A 20410-nucleotide genomic window follows, 5' to 3' on the forward strand; every position below is an offset into this window, starting at 1 on the left:
CGAAGTCATGTTTGATACTCAAAAAAACTAGATCCCCATTAATATTGAAATGATTTTAATAAATGTCTCTTATTATGGGTGGATATTTATGTGTTCGTTTTTCTGTGAGAGATTCAATTCTTTGCTTTTCGTGCTATGGAGGGGGTGGAATGCTCGTGTCGTTTCACACTGCGGCTCCCTTTCTTATTCACTTTTGTACAATCTAGTCTGTGATCTATAATCTAGATTCATTCAAATCGACAAACCTAATGGATGTAAATTTTGATTCAATGAACCTCACAGTGTAGAAGAATGTTTAATAATCGTGCTACCGTAACAATGAAGTCGTATCACGAACGTCTACGCTGTCCAACAAATTACAATAATTAAATCACGAAGAGGCCGCAGTTACCCAACTGTTCCCGAATTACTTAACCTTCGAAGAAAGGAATGCGCCGTTTGATTTATAATTCCCATTCAAACTTCTTAATAGCCATATTAATAGCTCTGGAATTCTACAAAAGAGTCGGCTTCGCGTAATCCGTAAAACTAGACGCAGCTACATTCCGCAGCTATAAATCTTGCTTATTGCTCGCAGCTTCCATGATACGCCTCCATGAATCCGGTCAATCATGAAGATTTCTCCGACAGATACTTTCTACGCTATGAAAGTCAAAGCGGCAGTGTTATACAGGGTGTTCGGCTACCTTTGGGAAAAATTTTAATGGGAGATTCTAGAAGTCAAAATAAGACGAAAATCATGAATGCCAAATTGTTGATTGAGACTTTGTTAAAAAGTTATTAACGTTTAAAGTTCCGTCTGTAGAACGGCAATCTGCGAACAGCTGCGTACACGCAATAGTGGTTCTCACTCAGAAAACGGTAAGGCTGCCGATGAGTCAGTAAGTAGAGTTTCTCATGCTGAGTGAGAACCACTATCGCATGCACGCAGCTGTACGCAGATTGCCGTCCCACAGGCGGAATTTTAAACGTTAATAATTTTTTAACGAAGTCTCAATCAACAAATTGACATTCTTGATTTTTGTCTTATTTTGACCTTCAGAATCCAAAGATGCCAGATTCAGCACCCGGTGCCCTACTCACACATACCGGATCACGTGTACGTGAGCTCGTAGAGTTTCGGAAAGTCGACAAAGGCAAACTGACACATGCCCTCTTTCTCGATTATTCCGAAGCTGCCCGAAGTAATTTCGGACCGCCTCGTGGGAGTCGAGAGAGAAAGGCTCACATTTACCTTCTCGCTCTTAACAACTGAAATCCGATCTCCCGTTTACAGCATACGATTTGGAATCTCGAGCCGAGATTCTCGACTGCCCAGGCATTTTTACTTTCCGACCTATGTAGGCGCACATAAGCAACGTACCCATAATGGAACAAAAATTTTGTAAAATTTAATTTACGGAAATACACGTTTTAAGACCCCCTGATCATATTTTAATTATTGAAAAAAAAGAAATTTTTTTTTATTATTCCTATGTATGAGTGTACATATGTATATTATTAATACGATTGAGTATAAATGGCTGAATGAATTTAAATGGAACTTTACATTTAAGTTTTATGTTCTCATTTCAAAGTCCGGTTAGACTTTGACTATAATCAGACCATGGATAATAATGAATATACCTCTTGTTTTATAGTTGTTCCGATGCATAGGCGTAATTTACAAAAGATCTTTTAAATGTTTCATATAAATCTTGGGAAGAATTCAATTTTATGTAAAAAAAATTAAATAAACTTTTTCTCTATCTTCTCTAGATAAGAAAGACTTAAATGAAATCTTATACATTATATGCTTACTTAAATCGCATTGAAAACGAATACCACAAATGTTTTAGAATAATGTGCAAAATGGTTTAAAATTTTTATGTTTTGACTGTTTTTACGAAAAATACCATCCAGATTCATGTACTTCATATATTGAAAATAACACATGTTAAATGTAATTGGTAAATTCAACTTTAAAAAAAAATATTCGAAGATCAGACAAAAATATAATGTCACATTTAGTGTACGATTAAAATATAATTAAAAAAAAAGATTTCTTTTAGCAGAGTTCGAACCTGCAGAGCAAAAGAAGCTCGAACTGGCAGCCAAACACCTCATCATTCACGCCACGCTGGTTATTGGTGAATTTGGTTCTATTTTTGAAGATAAGTAGCTGTAATAACTTTAATAATGTCTTGCAGTAAAACTTAACCCAAAACCGGGTACCATTCCAACTTTCCCTTGTTAGAACCGACTTTTCAATTTGTTTTAGCGAAAATCCCAGCCGGTTAAGCTGCTTACTGCTGTTTTTAATTACCAAGCACTTATTTCTCAATTAACCCTTTGCGAGTAAAACCATTTTACACATTATTCTAAAACATTTGTAGTATTCATTTTCAATGCGATTTAAGTAAGCATGTAATGTATAAGATTTCATTTAAGTTTTTCTTTCCTAGAGAAGATAAAGAAAAAGTTTATTTAATTTTTTTTACATAAAATTGAATTCTTCCCAAGATTTATATGAAACATTTAAAAGATCTTTTATAAATTACGCCTATGTATCGGAACAACTACGAAACAAGAGATATAATCATTATTATCCATGGGCTGATTATAATCAAAGACTAATCGGACTTTAAAATGAGAACATAAAACTTAAATGTAAAGTTCCATTTAAATTCATTCAGCCATTTATACTCAATCGTATTAATAATATACATATGTACGCTCATACATAGGAATAATAAAAAAAAATTTCTTTTTTTTCAATAATTAAAATATGATCAGGGGGTCTTAAAACGTGTATTTCCGTAAAATAAATTTTATAAAAATTTTTTTCCATTCTGGGTACTTTGCTTATGTGTGCCTACATAGGTGGGAAAGTAAAAATGCCTGGGCAGTCGAGAATCTCGGCTCGAGATTCCAAATCGTATGCCGTAGACGGGAGGTCGGATTTCAGTTGTTAAGAGCGAGAGGGCAAATGTGAGCCTTTCTCTCTCGACTCTCACGAGGCGGTCCGAAATTACTTCGGGAAACTTCGGAGAATCGAGAAAGAGGGCATGTGTCAGTTTGCCTTTGTCGACTTTCCGAAACTCCACGAGCTCGCGTACGCGTGATCTGACATAGTGTGAGAGAGCACCTTCAGTGCCTTTCTGGCATCTCTGAGAGACTCTTGAAGGAGAGCAGTCAGTTTACCTTTGTCGACTTTCCGAAACACTACAAGCTCACGTACATACGCATGATCTGTCATTTCTGGTATAAACCAGAGATGCTAGACGAAGCGCCGAGTGCACCGTAGGCACGTCTCATGGGAGTTAAGAGAGGCAGGCTCACATTTGCCTTCTCGCTCTTGAACAAATGAAATCCGACCTCACGTTAATGGCATACGATTCGGAATCTCGACTGCCCAGGTATTTTTATTTGGCTTTCCTAGAGTTCATTACTGGACTCTGCAAATTACTCCTGGTTTCTATTTGCCTCTGATGACTTCTGATGACCAGTGCTGACAAAAGTACAGAACTCCCGACAACTTTTGACACCATACAGCGACTGTTACTGACTGCTCCTGCTTACTACTTGCCTCTGCTGGACTCTGCTGACCATCGCTTATATTTCTGACAACCTATAACGATTACTTCTACTAATCTCTGTTGGTCTTTGCTGATCTCTGTCAGTGTGTGCTTGTCTCTGCTGAACTTTCCTGGCCTCTGCCGAACGCTACTGAACACTGCAGGTATTTCTGATAATGTATAACGATTAATACTTACTACTGCATGCCCCTACAAGTCTCTGCTTGCCTTTGCAGGTTTTTGCTTGCCTGTGCATGCCTTTGCTGGCCTCTGCTGAACACTGCTGACCATCCCCGATGCTTCTGACATTGTATAACAATTACTACATGCTACTGTTCGCTCCTGCTAATCTCTGCTTGCCACTGCTGGTCTCTGCTGACCACCGCTTATATTTCTGGCAACATACAACGTTTACTACGACTCCAACCTTCCTCTGTTAACCTCTGCCAGCGTCTCCTGGCCTAAGCTGGCCTCTGCTGACTGCTGCTGACCACTGCTGACCATCGTTTATATTTCTGGCAATGTACAATGATTACTACTGGCTACTGCCACCCTCTGCTGACCTCTGCTAACATCTCCCGACGTCAGCTGACCATCGCCGACCATCACCGACCATCGCTGACCATCGCTGACCATCGCTGACCACTGCTGACCGTTGCTGACAAATTGTGACACGATGTAATATAATATAATATGTTTATATGTATTAAAGTGTTGTATAATGTAAATCTATGGCAATAAATGATATAATTTGAAAGAATTCTATGTGTTATCATTTTTACCCTTCTTTTCCTATCGAAATCATTACCTTAGTTATAAGACACTCCGAATCTTTTAAAATTTTCTAAGTTCCCCGGAAAGATTTCAAATTTCCCGCCGCCAGAAATTTTTGCGAATTCCTGGAAATGACGTCATTTCTAAGAATTCCTAGAAATTCTTGGAATCCCTGGAACTTACCGGCATCCCTGAAACTTCTCGGAATCCCTGAAATTTCCAAGAAGCTTCAGGCAACGGCAAAAATTCCGGCCTGAATTTTTCGGCAAAAATTTTAAAGATCTATTACGTAATATTACCTAATATTACATAATGTTACGTAATATTACCTAATATTACATAATGTTACGTAATATTACCTAATATTACATAATGTTACGTAATATTACGTAATTTTTGCCGAAAAATTCCGGTCGCGAAAAATTCAGGCCGGAATTTTAGCCGCTGCCTGAAACTTCTTGGAAATTTCAGGGATTCCGAGAAGTTTCAGGGACACCGGTAAGATTCAGGGATCCGAGAATTTTCAGGAATTCTTAGAAATGGCCTCATTTCCTGGAATTCGCAGAAATTCCTGGCGGCGGGAAATTTGGAGTGGGAAAGAGTGATAAAAAATGATGAAAATACACAGAATTCTTTGAAATTGTATCATTTATTGCCATAGATTTACATTATACAAAACTTTAATTTTGGAGTGGGAAGGAGTGGTAAAAAATGATGAGAATACATAGAATTCTTTGAAATTATATCATTTATTGTCATAGATTTACATTATACAAAACTTTAATACATATAAACATATTATATTATATTACATCATGTCACAAGTTGTCAGCAACGGTCAGCAGTGGTCAGCGATGGTCAGCTGACGTCGGAAGATGTTGGCAGAGGCCAGCTTAGGTCGGGAAATGCTGGCAGAGGTCAGCAGAGGGTGGCAGTAGCCAGTAGTAATCGTTGTACGTTGTCAGAAATATAAGCGGTGGTCAGCAGTGGTCAGCAGCGGTCAGCAGAGGCCAACGGAGACCAGCAGAGGCATGCAGAGGCATGTAGAGTCCAGCAGGGGCAAGCAGTAACAAGTAGTAATCGTTATACGTTGTCGGAAGCATCAGGGGTGGTCAGCTGTGGTCAGCAGAGGCTAGCAGTGACAAGCAGTGGCAAGCATAGTCCAGCAGGGGCAGGCAGTAGCAAGTTGTAATCGTTATACGTTGTCAGAAGTATCAAGGGTGGTTAGTAGCGGTCAGCAGAGTCCAGCGGAGGCAGGCAGAAGTCAATAGTAATAGTTATACGTTGTCAGAAATATAAGCGGTAGTCAGCAGAGGCTAGTAGAGGCTGGGAGAGGCTAACAGTAGCCAGTCGTAATCGTTATACGTTGTCAGAAATTCCAGGAGTGGTGAGCAGCGGTCAGCAGAGACCAGTGGAGACCTGTTGACGGGAGGTCAGATATTAGCTGTTCAAGAGCGAGAAGGCAAATGTGAGCCTTTCTCTCTCGACTCTCACGAGGCGGTCCGAAATTACTTCGGGAAACTTCGGAGAATCGAGAAAGAGGGCATGTGTCAGTTTGCCTTTGTCGACTTTCCGAAACTCCACGAGCTCGCGTACGCGTGATCTGACATAGTGTGAGAGAGCACCTTCAGTGCGTTTCTGGCATCTCTGCTAGAATCTCCCATTAAAATTTTTTCCAGAGGTGGCCGAACACCCTGTATACGCTCCGGTGATATGGCCCAGGAAAATGCGCTAATGTTGCAAATGGGTTAACCTTTATGTTAATAACTAAAATGTTACGGTTATTCAATAAACGAGGTCCCTGGATACCCAGAAGCAGATCTGCGTTGATTGCCATACAATTTTGCCATGTCACGAAATTAATTCTGAACAATGCAAGAACACTCTAGAATATGAGCTTAGAAGAACACAAACTGTCATTAATGCAGGCATTTTCCACGTGTTTAATTATTTGTCTATTTTCTTTATTAATATAACAATTAAAATTATACTTCAACTATACTTCCAAAGATTTATAATTTCTCTGGCTTATTCTTAAAATTCTATACATTTCGTTTGCGAGAAAAACGAAAAATCGATGCTTGATCCGATTACACGAGAATCCCTATATTTATTCGACGTTCTAGTTTGATTTTTCAAAACTATGGACTTTAATTTCGTGATCTTTACCATGAATACGCGAATTTTCCCCATTGTTTGCCGTGACTTTAAAATACCACGACTATAATGTCACGCGAACACGCGTCTTAAAGAACCCGTCGTGCGCTGGAACGACGCGCATAAAAGAGAGTTTCCGGTAAATTATGCACGTCGTATGAAAAATTCCCGCAATGAACGGCGGTCCAAGTTCCAGAGGGCGCATAAGGAGATTCGCATTATCGTGCATGTTGGATGAGAGGAAGAACGAAGGTCGAGCGAGCACAGGCCCAGATAGAAGCCGCCGCAGTTGCTGCTGCTGCTTACGTTATGAAATTTTGATCAGGGAAGTATACTCGACAACTAAGTACCTCCGGAATCGGAAGTTTCTCATCCCGCGAAGACGCAGCAAACGAATGCGTGCGAACAGCCTCGTGAAAAGGTCATCGCCATGTCTGACTTTTAATAGTACGGAACGCAGTTAACATTTTTCTACGTGATAAAAAGTAGGGATGGGATTACGTATATTAACACTAGATTTACGGACTGAGCCAATTTGACTCATTTAGAATTTTGTTGCTATGTATATAAAAAACTTGAATATTATTTTTTAATAACATATGTTGGTTTTTAATTCCGTAATGAATTATACATAAATATGAATTCCTCCCCTCGACTTACCCCCTCATTTCGTATTGTCGAATGTGGTATTTTTACGGTTGTGAGCCAATTTGACTCATAAAATGATTTAACAGTTAATTGCTTTGCAAATGAAATTTCTGGCTTACATTAAGAATCAGAATTCTAACACCAATTACGCGTAAACATTCATGTTCAATCTTGTCAATTTATTAGTTAGCTGGGATCAAAAAGTGTCTTATTTACCCACCTCTTTTATCATTCCGTTTTATACATCGTGTGTGAACGGAGCGTTTTTAGTGAAATAATATAATTTTATAAGATCAATTTTTTGTCAAATAATTTATTCCACAAAGTTAATTTCGATATTTATTTGTAAAAGGGATTTCAATTGATATTTATTTTACATCTAATTACGTAGGGTTGCCATCGTTGGAAAAAATCAGAAAAAATTTCTTTTGCTAAAGGTATTTTAAAAGCACAGTGTATACGTAAAAAATGTTTTCCATGAAATTTGTAATAATAAATCTTTCGTTTAAATTGATTTGGAACTATTCTTTTTGCAAACAACTTGAATTTTGTTGTATGAGTCAAATTGGCTCATTCCAGTAAAAATAGGTATATAATCAACATCCGTTAATCTAGTGTTAAAAGTACACTCGAATCCTCAAAAAGTACTTTGGCAAAAAAAAAAACAGTACTTTCAAACACAGTGGTTCATTTATTTTGTAGAATTTCTACAATATACAAAGTATTTCCGATCCAGTAGTACAATTGAAAAGGCGGTTAATGTACATACAAAAATAAGCTGAAAACGTAGAATAATAGTTTTTAACATGGTTACACTCTCATTCATCAATGCTGTGTTCATCAAATCAACATCTATACATACTTCGCTTATTCTAATTTTAAGTTTTATTCTAATATACTATTACATACATACAGGGTGTTCGGCCATCCCTAGGAAAAATTTTAATGGGAGATTCTAGAGGTCAAAATAAGACGAAAATTGAGAATACTAATTTGTTGATGGAGGCTTCGTTAAAAAGTTATTAACGTTTAAAGTTCCGTCCATACTGAATTTTTTTCTAGAAAGTGAGTAGGATTTCGGGGATAGGTCTATTCACCAAAAATTATTGCAATTGACCCCCGTAACCGAAAATAATTTTCCCAGAACGATTTGAAATTTTTGAATTTTTAATACTGTCGATTTTTCTTAAAAATTCGTTTTTGATTTTTAGTAATTTTATTTGACGCCCTACAGAGAAGTTGTCTAATACTTTTTTATAGGTACCCATGAGCTCTACTCTGGAAAAAAAGGGAATTAGCTATAGTCTATTACGCTTGATGTAAAAAATATTTATGTTTCAAACACTTTTTTGAAGAATTTCATTACTGTACAAGCTATATCGAGTAATATCGGGTATTATACAGGGTGTTCGGCCACTCCTGGGAAAAATTTTAATAAAGGATTCTAGAGGCCAAAATAAGACGAAAATCAAGAATACCAATTTGTTGATGGAGGCTTCGTTAAAAAGTTATTAACAATTAAATTCAGAAATTTCAAATCGTTCTGGAAAAATTATTTTCTGTTGCGGGGGTCAATTACAATCATTTTTGGTGAATACACATACTTCCGAAATCCTACCCACTTTCGAGAAAAAAATTCGAGTAAGTGCTGAAAGTTTTGGGTGAAAAAAAAGACTTTCGAATCGTCTTGGAAAAATTATTTTTAGTTGCAGGGGTCAATTGCAAGCATTTTTGGTCAACAGACATAACCCCGAAATCCTACTCAGTTTCGAGAAAAAAATTCATCACCGAAAAGTTCATGTCTGACCATAGCATCGATATGTTTCACTGAAATTTCATGCATATCTTTAAAACATCATAACTTCTGAACGAATTGGACGATTTTAATGTTTAAAAAAACAAACTACGCGTATTTTGGTGGGCAATATGTACAAATCGCAAAAATATTCGAAAAGTTGGTCCTTGACTCCGTAAAATGAGAAAAACCCCCTAAAACTGGTCCAATTTTCAAACAGCCATAACTCCTACAATTGTGAATATATTTCAATGAAACTTTTTTCTGAAGTAGAGCTCATGGGTACCTACAAAAAAGTATTAGACAACTTTTCTGTAAGGCGTCAAACAAAATTACTAAAAATGAAAAAGGATTTTTTTAGAAAAATCGACAAAGCTAGGTGCCTAAATTTTTCGACGAAAAAAAAATTTTTAATTAATTCTAAAAAAATTATTTTCGGTTGCGGGGGTCAATTGCAATCATTTTTGGTGAATAGACATACCCCCGAAATCTTGCGCAATTTCGAGAAAAAAATTCAGTACGGTCGGAACTTTAAACGTTAATAACTTTTTAACAAAGCCTCCATCAACAAATTGGTATTCTTGATTTTCGTCTTATTTTGGCCTCTAAAATTCCCTATTAAAATTTTTCCCAGGGGTGGCCGAACACCCTGTATATGACTTCAATCCAGCGCTACTATTAAATAGAAAAGATCAAGTGAAAACAACCCGATTAAGAATAGGACACTCAAGCTGGGCACACTCATACCTTACCACAAAAACCGAACCAAATTCCTGCGACACCTGTAACGTGCGAAATACTATTGAACACATCTTGACAATTTGCCCTAAATACAATATGAAGAAGATTCAACATAAGCTACTCAATTCACTAACGATCTTACGAGAAATAGACTCCTGCAAAAAAGTTTTAAACTTCTTAAAAGACATCAAAGTATACCAACTACTCTAAATATGAGCAGTTCCACTAGGTAAACCAAGTCTCATAATGTTAAAAAATAAAGTGACGATTCAACGTCGAATAAGTTATTCGCTTAGATCCATTGCTAATTTCATTTTCTGCATGGTTTGCCGACAACTTAAACCCATTGCTTGTATCGAAACTTGTATCGCAACAAGTATCAGCGTCACTGAGTCGCTTAAGTTGTGACGTGCAGAGGACAGTGTCTGTTCCCTTGTGGAACTTTCTTGAGTGACGTCTATATCACACGATATCAGTCCTGGTTCACACATCAAGAAATGTAAAACGTGCAAAGCACGGTATGTATCTCATGAGTGAAAAGTGTGACATGTACAAGTGTGTATGTATAGCACAATATCATTCCCCGTGAGCAACTCTGAATTGCATTTGCGATCAGTTTTCCCACAGCGTAATCGGGAATTAGTTAGTTAATTCAGTTTTCAGTGTTAGTTTTGTTAGTTTAGTGTAAAATTTAAACGGATTTTAGTGTCCTTAATTTAGTAATAAGAATAAATATTAACCAGTAGTTAAATATCGTTATACCTTAAAATAAGATTAAAATTAACATTTTATTCATTATTTTGCGTCTGTTGAAATTCCCCTGTCTGTCCCTATTTTATACATTTACTGTCTTCCTGACTATAGTCAACGGGTCTGATTCCGTTTCGCGCGGTCCTTCGGAGGAAATTCTGAAAATGAGAACGTTTGGCTCGCCGATTCTAACGTTTCGACGTTGTGTTGTTCGCAGCGTAACGGAACGTTCCTGGTAATTGGATTTTGATAGTGGTGAATTCCGATGAACCTCGCGGGTTCGATGCTACCGTTGAGGATATGGACAATGTAGAAAATTATTGAAACAACGGCTACTGAATAATTTAACCCAGCGATCGGTTTATCGCTGCTTCAATACCGGCAGTTGAATGTTACATGAAATGCAAGAAGTAGTAGCATTTTCCGTGTAATTCTGCTTCACGACCTTAATCCTTTCTCTAGACGTATCTTTACCAGGATGGAGTAAGAACAATAATGGTAGATTCTGGATCTGATATTTTACGGTGACTCGAGTTGTTTTCTTTTTGTCGATCTACGAAGCAGATCTTTCAATGTAGGATAAACTGGGGCGAGAGTACCAATTTGATTTTGGAATACGATTTTGCAAGAACCTGTACAGTTATATAAAAATTGTTTATATCCCAAGTTAACATATGTATTTAATCTTGTAAGACATACACAGAAACTTATCAATTATAAATGGAAGCAAAGATAAAATTATATTAGTGTTTACCTCAGAGCAATTCTAACCATGAGATCAATAGTAATTAATACTTTAATTTAAAAAGTCAGAAGTATTTATTCAACTTAATTATAATAAATTCAATTAATACAAGGAAACTAAAATATTTGTATTTATCAACAAGAAAAAAATTTTAACATTCCATTCAAAATGTCGATGCATATTTTTCATAAATTTCATATCTATTATTTATATATAATGTTGTTAATAGCGTACAGCAGGGATGTGGCAATTATTTTATTTCTTTTTTAGTCTCCACATGTATCTGAAGATGCAAACAAATATCTAAAGCAGATATGTCTGGCAAATATTTATAACATAATGCAATTTCTGATGGACTCCTGCCTCCGTTACATTCATCCTAAAGAAAGCAACGGCTTTCAACATCATACAATTCATATATGTATTGCAAAACTATAGATAGATCATTTTGGTATGGAATATATTTGTAACAATCGAAAGATACTCATTCGTTATTGCACGATTGTAAGAAAATATTCTTGTAAAACTATCGCTTACGATGTACTGAAAATCAAAGTTCGCGTTACAGTAAATCCTCGATTATTGCACGAGAGGCACGTTCAATTTATGCTATTGACAAGTGGAAGGGATGATTGCTAAACAAGAAGTACGGTTAGAGACGCTGGGCATGAGCCATATGGGAATAAGTAAGGGGCATACACTGTATGGGGCTACTTCTCGTTGGATAGGTTACCTATGTTATTACAGGAATTTTCAGCCCAGATTTCCTGCACCAATCAAGGTTCTAGGTTATGTCTGGGTTAGCAAATAACAAAATCTTAAGCTTGACTGACCTAGAAATACTCACAAGTCAACTTCCGACATCATTTACCTTAATGGGTGATTTTAACATCCATTCTTTGTGGAAAGTGATTGAAAAGCTAATAGACAGCCCAGAAATCACACTACTAAACTCAGGTAGCCCAACCCATTTCACTGTAAGCACTGGTAAATTAAGTGCAATCGATCTAACGATCTGTAGCATTAAACTGATCCAGCACGTAGAATGAGAATCCCTTCAAAACCTTCATGACAGTGATCATTTCCCAATTAAAGTATTCTACACACATTCCTCCTCAACAATACAAGGAAGTCACTCTCTACCCTCAAAATGGAACTTCAAAAAAATAAACTGGCATAAGTAGAAAACAACAATAATCAACAGTCTCAAATAAACTCCAAACCGAGAAATCAATCAAAAAATAGACTTACTGGAAACAATTATCAAGACAGCAGCACAGAAATCCTCTGAGCCAACAAAGCAAATAAGTACTAAGAAATGAAATAGACCTTGGTGGAACGGAGACTGTCAGGTGGCCATGGACAGAAGCCATAAAGCTTTCAATAAAGCAAAAAAACAACTCACGACAGAAAACTTGGCCAACTTTAAAAAACTTCGTTTTAAATTTCGCAAGATAATAAAAGAAAGCAAAAGACAATCTTGGAAATCATACATAGCTGTCAGATTTATTCGTTTAGGCGGACCACGTGCACGACCTAAAGCCCAACCACGCATCTCGCACCAGACCCATAACCTCTACAGGGTGTTCGGCCACCCCTGGGAAAAATTTTAATGGGGGATTCTAGAGACCAAAATAAGACGAAAATCAAGAATACTAATTTATTGATGGAGGCTTTGATACAAAGTTATTAACGTTTAAAGTTTTGCCTGTACTGAATTTTTTTCTCGAAAATCCGCAAGATTTCGAGGGTAGGTCTATTCACCAAAAATGATTGTAATTGACCCCCGCAACCGAAAATAATTTTTCCAGAATGATTTGAAATTTTTTAATTATATCGAAAAATTTCACGCCTTCTCGAATTTTTTTCTAGAAAGTGGGTAGGATTTCGGGGGTATGTTTATTCACCAAAAATGATTGTTATTGGCCCCCCAACCGAAAATAATTTTTTTAGAAATAATTAAAAATTTTTTCTTTCGCTGAAAAATTTAGGCACCTACCCCCTTGTCGATTTTTCTTAAAAATTCCTTTTTCATTTTTAGTAATTTTTTTTGACGCCCTACAGAAAAGTTGTCTAATACTTTTTTGTAGATACCCATGAGCTCTACTTCAGAAAAAAGTTTCATTGAAATATATTCAGAATTGTAGGAGTTATGGCTGTTTGAAAATTGGACCATTTTCATAGGGTTTTTCTCATTTTGCGGGGTCAAGGACCAACTTTTCGAATATTTTTGCGATTTGTACATATTCTCCATCAAAATACGCGGAGTTTGCTTTTTTAAACATTAGAATCGTTCAATCCGTTCAGAAGTTATGACGTTTTAAAGATTCGTATGAAAATTCGGACAGACATCTCTGGCCAGAAATGATATTTTCGGTAAGGAATTTTTTTCTTGAAAGTGGTTAGGATTTCGAGGGTATGTCTATTGACCAAAAACGATTGTAATTGCCCTCTGTAACTAAATATAATTTTTTTAGTATGATTTGAAATTTTTTAATTTCGTCTAAAAATTTTAGTACCTACTCGAATTTTTTTCTCGAAAGTGAGTAAGATTTCGAAGTTATGTCTAATAACCAAACATGATTATAATTGACCCCCGTAACCGAAAATAATTTTTCCAGAACGATTTGAAATTTTTGAATTTAATTGTTAATAACTATTTAACGAAGCCTCGATTAACAAATCGGTATTCTTGATTTTCGTCTTATTTTGGCCTCTAGAATCCCCCGTTAAAATTTTTCCCAGGAGTGGCCGAACACCCTGTATGCCACACCACATTCTACGACACACCGCTGTTTCTTCTTACAAGGAACCTTCGCGAACGGTCCGGCTTCGATTTTGATGAAACTTCGTACACTTAGAAAGCAGCCAAAAATAATCCACACATATTTTTTTTTAGCTGCGATAACTCGAGTTTAAGGGGTGAATCCACCCCTTGAAGTTTTGGCTCGAAACGGCTATCTCGAAAACGGAAAGACATACAAAAAAATTATTAATGAGCGAGGTTAATGGTTTCTTATGTACAGTAACATGGCGTTAAAAAATTTAACAAAATACAATTTATTTATAACAAAAAAAAATTTATTAACTTAATTTTTCATTTTATTGAAATTTTCATAATGACAAAAAATGACGAGCATTTTATTCCAAATCCATTGGTATGTAACATTTAAAAATTGCCTCTTACAGTTTCGCAGATTTTGATGATTAACATTTTGCGCGTACATCCACTGTGGTAGAAGCCGTACTAACTTTGATTTTAATGAAGCACTGTAGGCTTGCACTTGCAAAGGAGATAACATCACCTATAGCCTTGATTTCACAGAAACATATGGAAAATACCCTGAAATATCTAAAAGAAACCAACATCTACCACAAAATATAACCATGCCAAAATAAGAGAACCCAGCACTAAGTCGTCGCTAATGACCCGAAGGTCGATGCGTCGTAAAACATGAATGGAAGATAATTTGATATAATTTCGTACTACGGTATACAATCCATTGTGATTTACCGCTCTTCTCCATCTCTGGAAGCCTCATGATGCTCTATTCGCATTTCTGTGGTCTGTTACCAAAATATTATTCAAGACAATTTTTTATTACATTTAAAAAACCGAATTTTTTTATTTCAAAGAAAATATTTTAATGTAAGATACAAATACTAATACGGAAAATATTCCAATCAAATTTCAGCAATATGTTTCAAATATCTAATAATATATCTAACATTTTACGACGAGTACTGCCTTATGTTTCTCCAGCTGAGAACGGTATGGGACTAAGCCGCCGGACGCGGGGCCACGTTAGCCGCAGAACTCACCCGCAGCCAACTGGTCAATTTGCGGCCTTAGGTAAAACCCGCGGCAAATATCCCATGCCCCAGCCCACTCACACACACATTCACACTGGCAATACATTCATACCGATGTTTGGTCCGCGGGAGCTTTCGCTCCAGGCTCCGGGTTGCCATGCGAGGACGCGGTCATCAGCCTTCTTAGGTTGATGACCACATCCACGCATCCCATCCTAGCGGCTGCCCCTATTCGCCACCTGGGGACGCGCCACGTAGGGGTCAACCTGGACAACCGAACGGGTGCGTGGAGGGGTTCACCTCCTTTGCCACCTGGACAACCAAACGAATGTGTCAGGGTATAGAACCCCTGGTTCGTCTGGAACAATCTTTTTTCTAACCATATCTAAACCACTGATCAAGCACTGCCCTCGGCCGAATCCAGGAGCTCGCGCTCGCACTCTAACACACGTTATCGTAGATATTAGCGAACGTGTTGGGCGGATATAAATGACGTACACGTGAATACTTATGCAAATCAATATATTCAAAGTAATCAGCAAAATATAAACAATAATGAACAAATTAAACTGTATAACTATGGCACTGAAATGTATAACTTTGTAATGGACTTTTGTAATCGGCGTACTTTTTGCCACGATGGCACGAATCTTAGAAGCGCTTCCAGAACTTGCTTTTTCTTTGTCTCGGTGAACTGTGGTGGGGATGGGCCGTTGCAACGCCATCTTGCACTGCCCAAATCTATTAATTTATTATCCTATACATATGCATGTTCACATACATACATTCTTACAGTAGACAATTCAACTGTCATTCCTGGTGACCAACTTTTTTAACAAAGAGTCTTTCTCGTCGATAGTAGAAATTCAGATCAGAAATCGATTCACATAGTCGAGATTTATTAGTGGCTTATGAACTGTTGGTCATATTTAAAATATTTACAGAATAGCTGTAATCTCTAATAAAAAATATTCTGAATATCTGCTACTTACGAATAGAGATCGTGGATCCTCGCGCCATTGTTTAAAAATAGATCAGTTACTATTCGAAAGAGTGCGCTCGGGATGGCTAGAAAGAAGGAGGGCGCGTGTAACATGGCTGAACGAAATAAAATATAAAATAGAGGAAGGTACAGAGGCGGTACAGTGTACATAAAAGGTTTTTGCAAATGAATAAAATAAAAGGTGAATAACTAATAGGTTTTAAAAAACCAAACTTTGGATAAAATGCGCCATTTAAACCAATTCTGAACAGTTTGGACAGTGACAATGTAATTCCCATATTCAATACTTTTGTCTTTTTTAATTCTTAACAATCCTATTCAAGGGGACATCATAACATCTAATAAACGACTCAAATGTTCCTAATTGAATTGTAAAGTATACGAAAACAAAAATTAAACATAAAGTGGGCATGCAACATGTTATATTCATGATATACTATAGTTGTGGGATTTACAATTAAACGGATGCGGTGATACAAAAATTTTATTCCGTCGGAAAACGATATAATCAAAACTCTTTATTACGCTCGGTGTTTCACTCTTGAAAAGACTGTGTCTCGTCAGCTGTTTTAGCTTCTTATATATCCTATTGTCGCACCTTCCGCTATCTCACTCACTCATTCACTCACTCTCTCTCTCTCACTCTTATCCTCGCGGTTGTTCACTCGTCATATGACCAGTATTTTTGAAAACGCGACGCTCGCCTTTATTATTATTACCGGGTCATCGCGCAACCGTCTCGCACAAACGTGTAGCGTGCAAAAACGTTTGTCGACCTTAGGAGAGTTCAAGCGCCGATCAGCCGCGGTGATTATTTAACGATTATTTTACTCCTACATAGTTACTCACAAAAGTATCCGCCCACCTTACGAGTTTAACATATTTTGCTTATTTAATTAATGTTACATTTATAATTATCTATTGTAATTTATACTATTATAAACCTTGATTTGTACTTCAATTTAAAAATGTGTTATTTTTTGTAGAAGTAACAAGACAACATACAAAAGTATCCGCTCAAAATCAATATTTATTCCATCAAAACTTATTTACAATACATTAATACTTTATGGGATATCCACGTGATCTTATTATATATACCGATTCTTTATACATTGTTTGTAGTAGTCGTTTTTGTAAAATTGCATTTATTTTGGTTGGTCTATGTTTTTGTATTGTAGAGTAGTTTCTCTCATTGTCATCATTTTTCATGTAAAAAGTATGTCCTAATGAACAAATTTCGATCAACTAACTTGGAATACGTTATATAAAACAAGGGAGCACTAGAAAAACAAAACCAAGCAAAAACAATAACGATCCACTCTTCATCTTCTATGGTGGATGAATACTTTTATGTGTACATTTTTGTCATATACGCAACTAACAATATTTTGTTATACATAATGTTTCGGTTTAGTAAACTGTGATGTAAAGTATGATAATCAAGAATTATACAAGTATAGGTTATAATGGATAATTTTGAATATAACATTAGCCAAATAAGTAAAATATGTTACACTTATAAGGTGAGCAGATACTTTTGTGAGTAACTGTATCTTCATGAAATTTGATACATTTTTTATAAATTGTCTGCCTCTATTGAAACGATTTTGGTATTCCACGGCCAAATTTCTACGTCCTGCGGGGTCATTACTTTGCATTGTACTGAAGCGACGCGCGTACAAGCTTATGATCCGTCTCTTTCCGTTTCAGGCCGTTGCTGAAGCAAATAAAGAACTCTGCTGAGTCTCATATTGTACTGGATTGCTCCACGGAGAGGATTTACGACGTGTTGAAGCAGGCGCAGCAAATAGGAATGATGAGCGACTACCACAGCTACCTCATCACCTCATTGGTGAGTCTTTTCATTAAATGAAAATGCAATTAATGATCCGTTTCTCGCGTCCTGACTTCGTTCTAAGCCGTCCTTACTCGTCGAATCGCCTGGCAATTAAAGCTGTCGTGTCCGACTCGATTGATGTCTGTATAAACTAATTTTCACAAGGTTGTCGCATTTTCTCGATCTTCCTTGGACATTTTTCCGGGTGCCCATGATCGGAATTGACGAGCATTCCCGACCGTGGAGTCGGGATAAATTATCAATAAGAACGCGAGGAACATTCGATAACCGTGCGAGATTGGCTGCCGCTGTCGTGCGTCTCTGGCCTTCGTCGTTCGAATCAACGTTAACGAGGGAAACGTGAGGCTCCCGGTTGTCTGGTCTCAACTTTAATGGAACTTTTAGCGAGCATGGTGCCGGGTTTCGCTAACGTCGACGAAGGCACTCGTCTAACGCGTTGAACTCGCCCGCATTTTATTAAACTTGAATTACGCGGCTTGTTCGTTCCAGTGATGCCCGGTGGAGAGAATACGGGATTGCAAGGCAAAACATTCATTCTCGAGTACGCTCCCCCGTGAAATTGTTTTCCTGCGCTGAGAAATGATCCTACGGAATTCGCAGGAAATAATAATAAACTATCAAGGAAAAATAAACTCCTGTATTGTTCGCGCTGCTCGGTCGATGAATGATACAAATATTGTTTAGTCCCTTGCACTGTTGGAGAAATCTAACACTAAACCTACCGACACTTCATGTATACCCATTCCTACCATAACCGGTCTAATGACCAGTCTTTTTTTTATCTCTTACGAGGCAACGTATTTCTAATTTTTGCATCATATGTATAGAAAATTGTATTTTGAAGTTTGTTTGTAAGATACCTTTCTCTTTTATGACGCATATATTTTTTTAAAACATACATTTTAAAAATCTGTATAAAAATATTCAATACTTTTACTTTAACTGTGCATACTTAGTGCTTTAACTTTATACAGAAAATTTACAAACTACTTCAAAATTTTGTAATTTTCAAAGAATAGAAGATAAAACGCCCTTGGAAACAAATTTCGTTTCAAGTCGATACCATAGTTTATTCCGGAGAAAACCATTATTTACGAAAAAATGCTTGCTAGTAATTACGCAAACATCCTGTATACAAATTTAAATTCATTCATAATTAAATAAAAAATTTATAATTCAATTTTATCGCACACCAGTTGTATAATCAGTAGGAATTGCTAAAACTTCTTTAGGTATATAGCGTCAAAGTAAATATCAAAATAAATATAGAAGACAGCATAAATTATAACAGTAGTTATATTCATTGGATAGAGGATGAAGAACCCTTTAAAATGAAACTCGTTTCAAGACGATAGCGTAATTAGTTCCAGAGATATAAAAGTTTGAAGTATCTGTTTACTTTTCATTGTTGGCGTCGCGAGGTCAATGAACTTTCATTACGGCCTTTGCAGGGTTGTTGACCGCACGTGCTTGTAGTAAATAGTAAATATTACGTTACTTGGTTTCAATTATCACGGTGCACGTGCGAGAGAAAGGGGTTCGATGCGTAAGTTGAAGACAGAGATAGTCGAATTAAAAAAATTACCCTTTCATTAAAATTAAGATATCTCCAAAACGGAAAGTCGGATCGACATATGTAAAACAAAAACTATTTAAAGGAGAGGCCATGCCGCTTCTAACAGTGGCTCAATTATGGAAAAAATACTAGTAGTTTCAGACCTGTACTTGTATAAAATTGTACTATTTTTAAGATGTTGTTAGACTGTTCCAAGAGAGTGGAAACTGAAGATTCTTTCCTTTCATCTTTGCTATATATTTCCTATTTCCATCGAAAGCTAACCAGAATTTGAAACCTATTATCCGGTTTTTTACAAAAAAATATAAATCGTTCCACTACATATTTTTCTCAGAGAACAAACAGTAAGTGAATATTGAAAAATTCGTTGTGCGCATATTATAAGAAAAGTAGTGAAGTTAAATGATGCTAATATAATATTGTAGGTTGGAAATTCTAGACGAAATTTCCAAAACGGTCATTTGACCGGTCGTGGTAGGTTTAATGCTAAAGTAATTTCGGAAAGTATGCAGAATTTAGCAAAACCTGATCTGTTTCGTAGAGAATAGAATTTTCCAACAGTTATTTGCTGTTCTTGGTGAAAATTTACGCGCAGTTAAAGTCGTCGAATATTTTTGATGGGTATTTTTTTAAAAATGGTGATTTTTTTACTAGCAATCTGATGAAGCGAATGACTCGAAAATGCTCAAATACATATTTTTATCGAGAATGCTATTGATAGAAATCAAGTCGCAATATTTTATTGTTCGCTGTAAGTGTTTTGGATTCAGCTCTTCTTTTCGTTTTCTTCACACACTTATCCGTTCAAAACAAAGATCACATTATTCCGTTATTCATTTTCTTTTCTTATGTATTTCCTTGTGGAATGAAATTTTTCTTTCTGTTTGTTTTGTTAATATGCAGCTTTCTCCTAATTATTCGATCTTTATAGCCCTCTGATTTTAACACTCTTCTTATATTTTCCGAGTGCACAATGATTTCGTGTTTATC

General features: G+C 36.5%; 1 protein-coding gene across 6 annotated transcripts in view; it reads left to right on the forward strand.

Moving 5' to 3' along the window:
• The window catches only part of Kair1d (Kainate-type ionotropic glutamate receptor subunit 1D), an 881193-nt gene that overhangs the window by 743587 nt on the left and 117196 nt on the right, over positions 1-20410 (forward strand). For all 6 annotated transcript variants that reach the window (XM_076774728.1, XM_076774730.1, XM_076774725.1 and 3 more), the window contains one exon: positions 17697-17838. In XM_076774728.1, the coding sequence (XP_076630843.1) occupies positions 17697-17838 (142 nt within the window). The remainder of the gene's footprint in view (positions 1-17696; positions 17839-20410) is intronic.

Source organism: Colletes latitarsis, chromosome 10 (genome assembly GCF_051014445.1).
Source record: "Colletes latitarsis isolate SP2378_abdomen chromosome 10, iyColLati1, whole genome shotgun sequence".
Taxonomy (NCBI): Eukaryota; Metazoa; Arthropoda; class Insecta; order Hymenoptera; family Colletidae; genus Colletes; species Colletes latitarsis.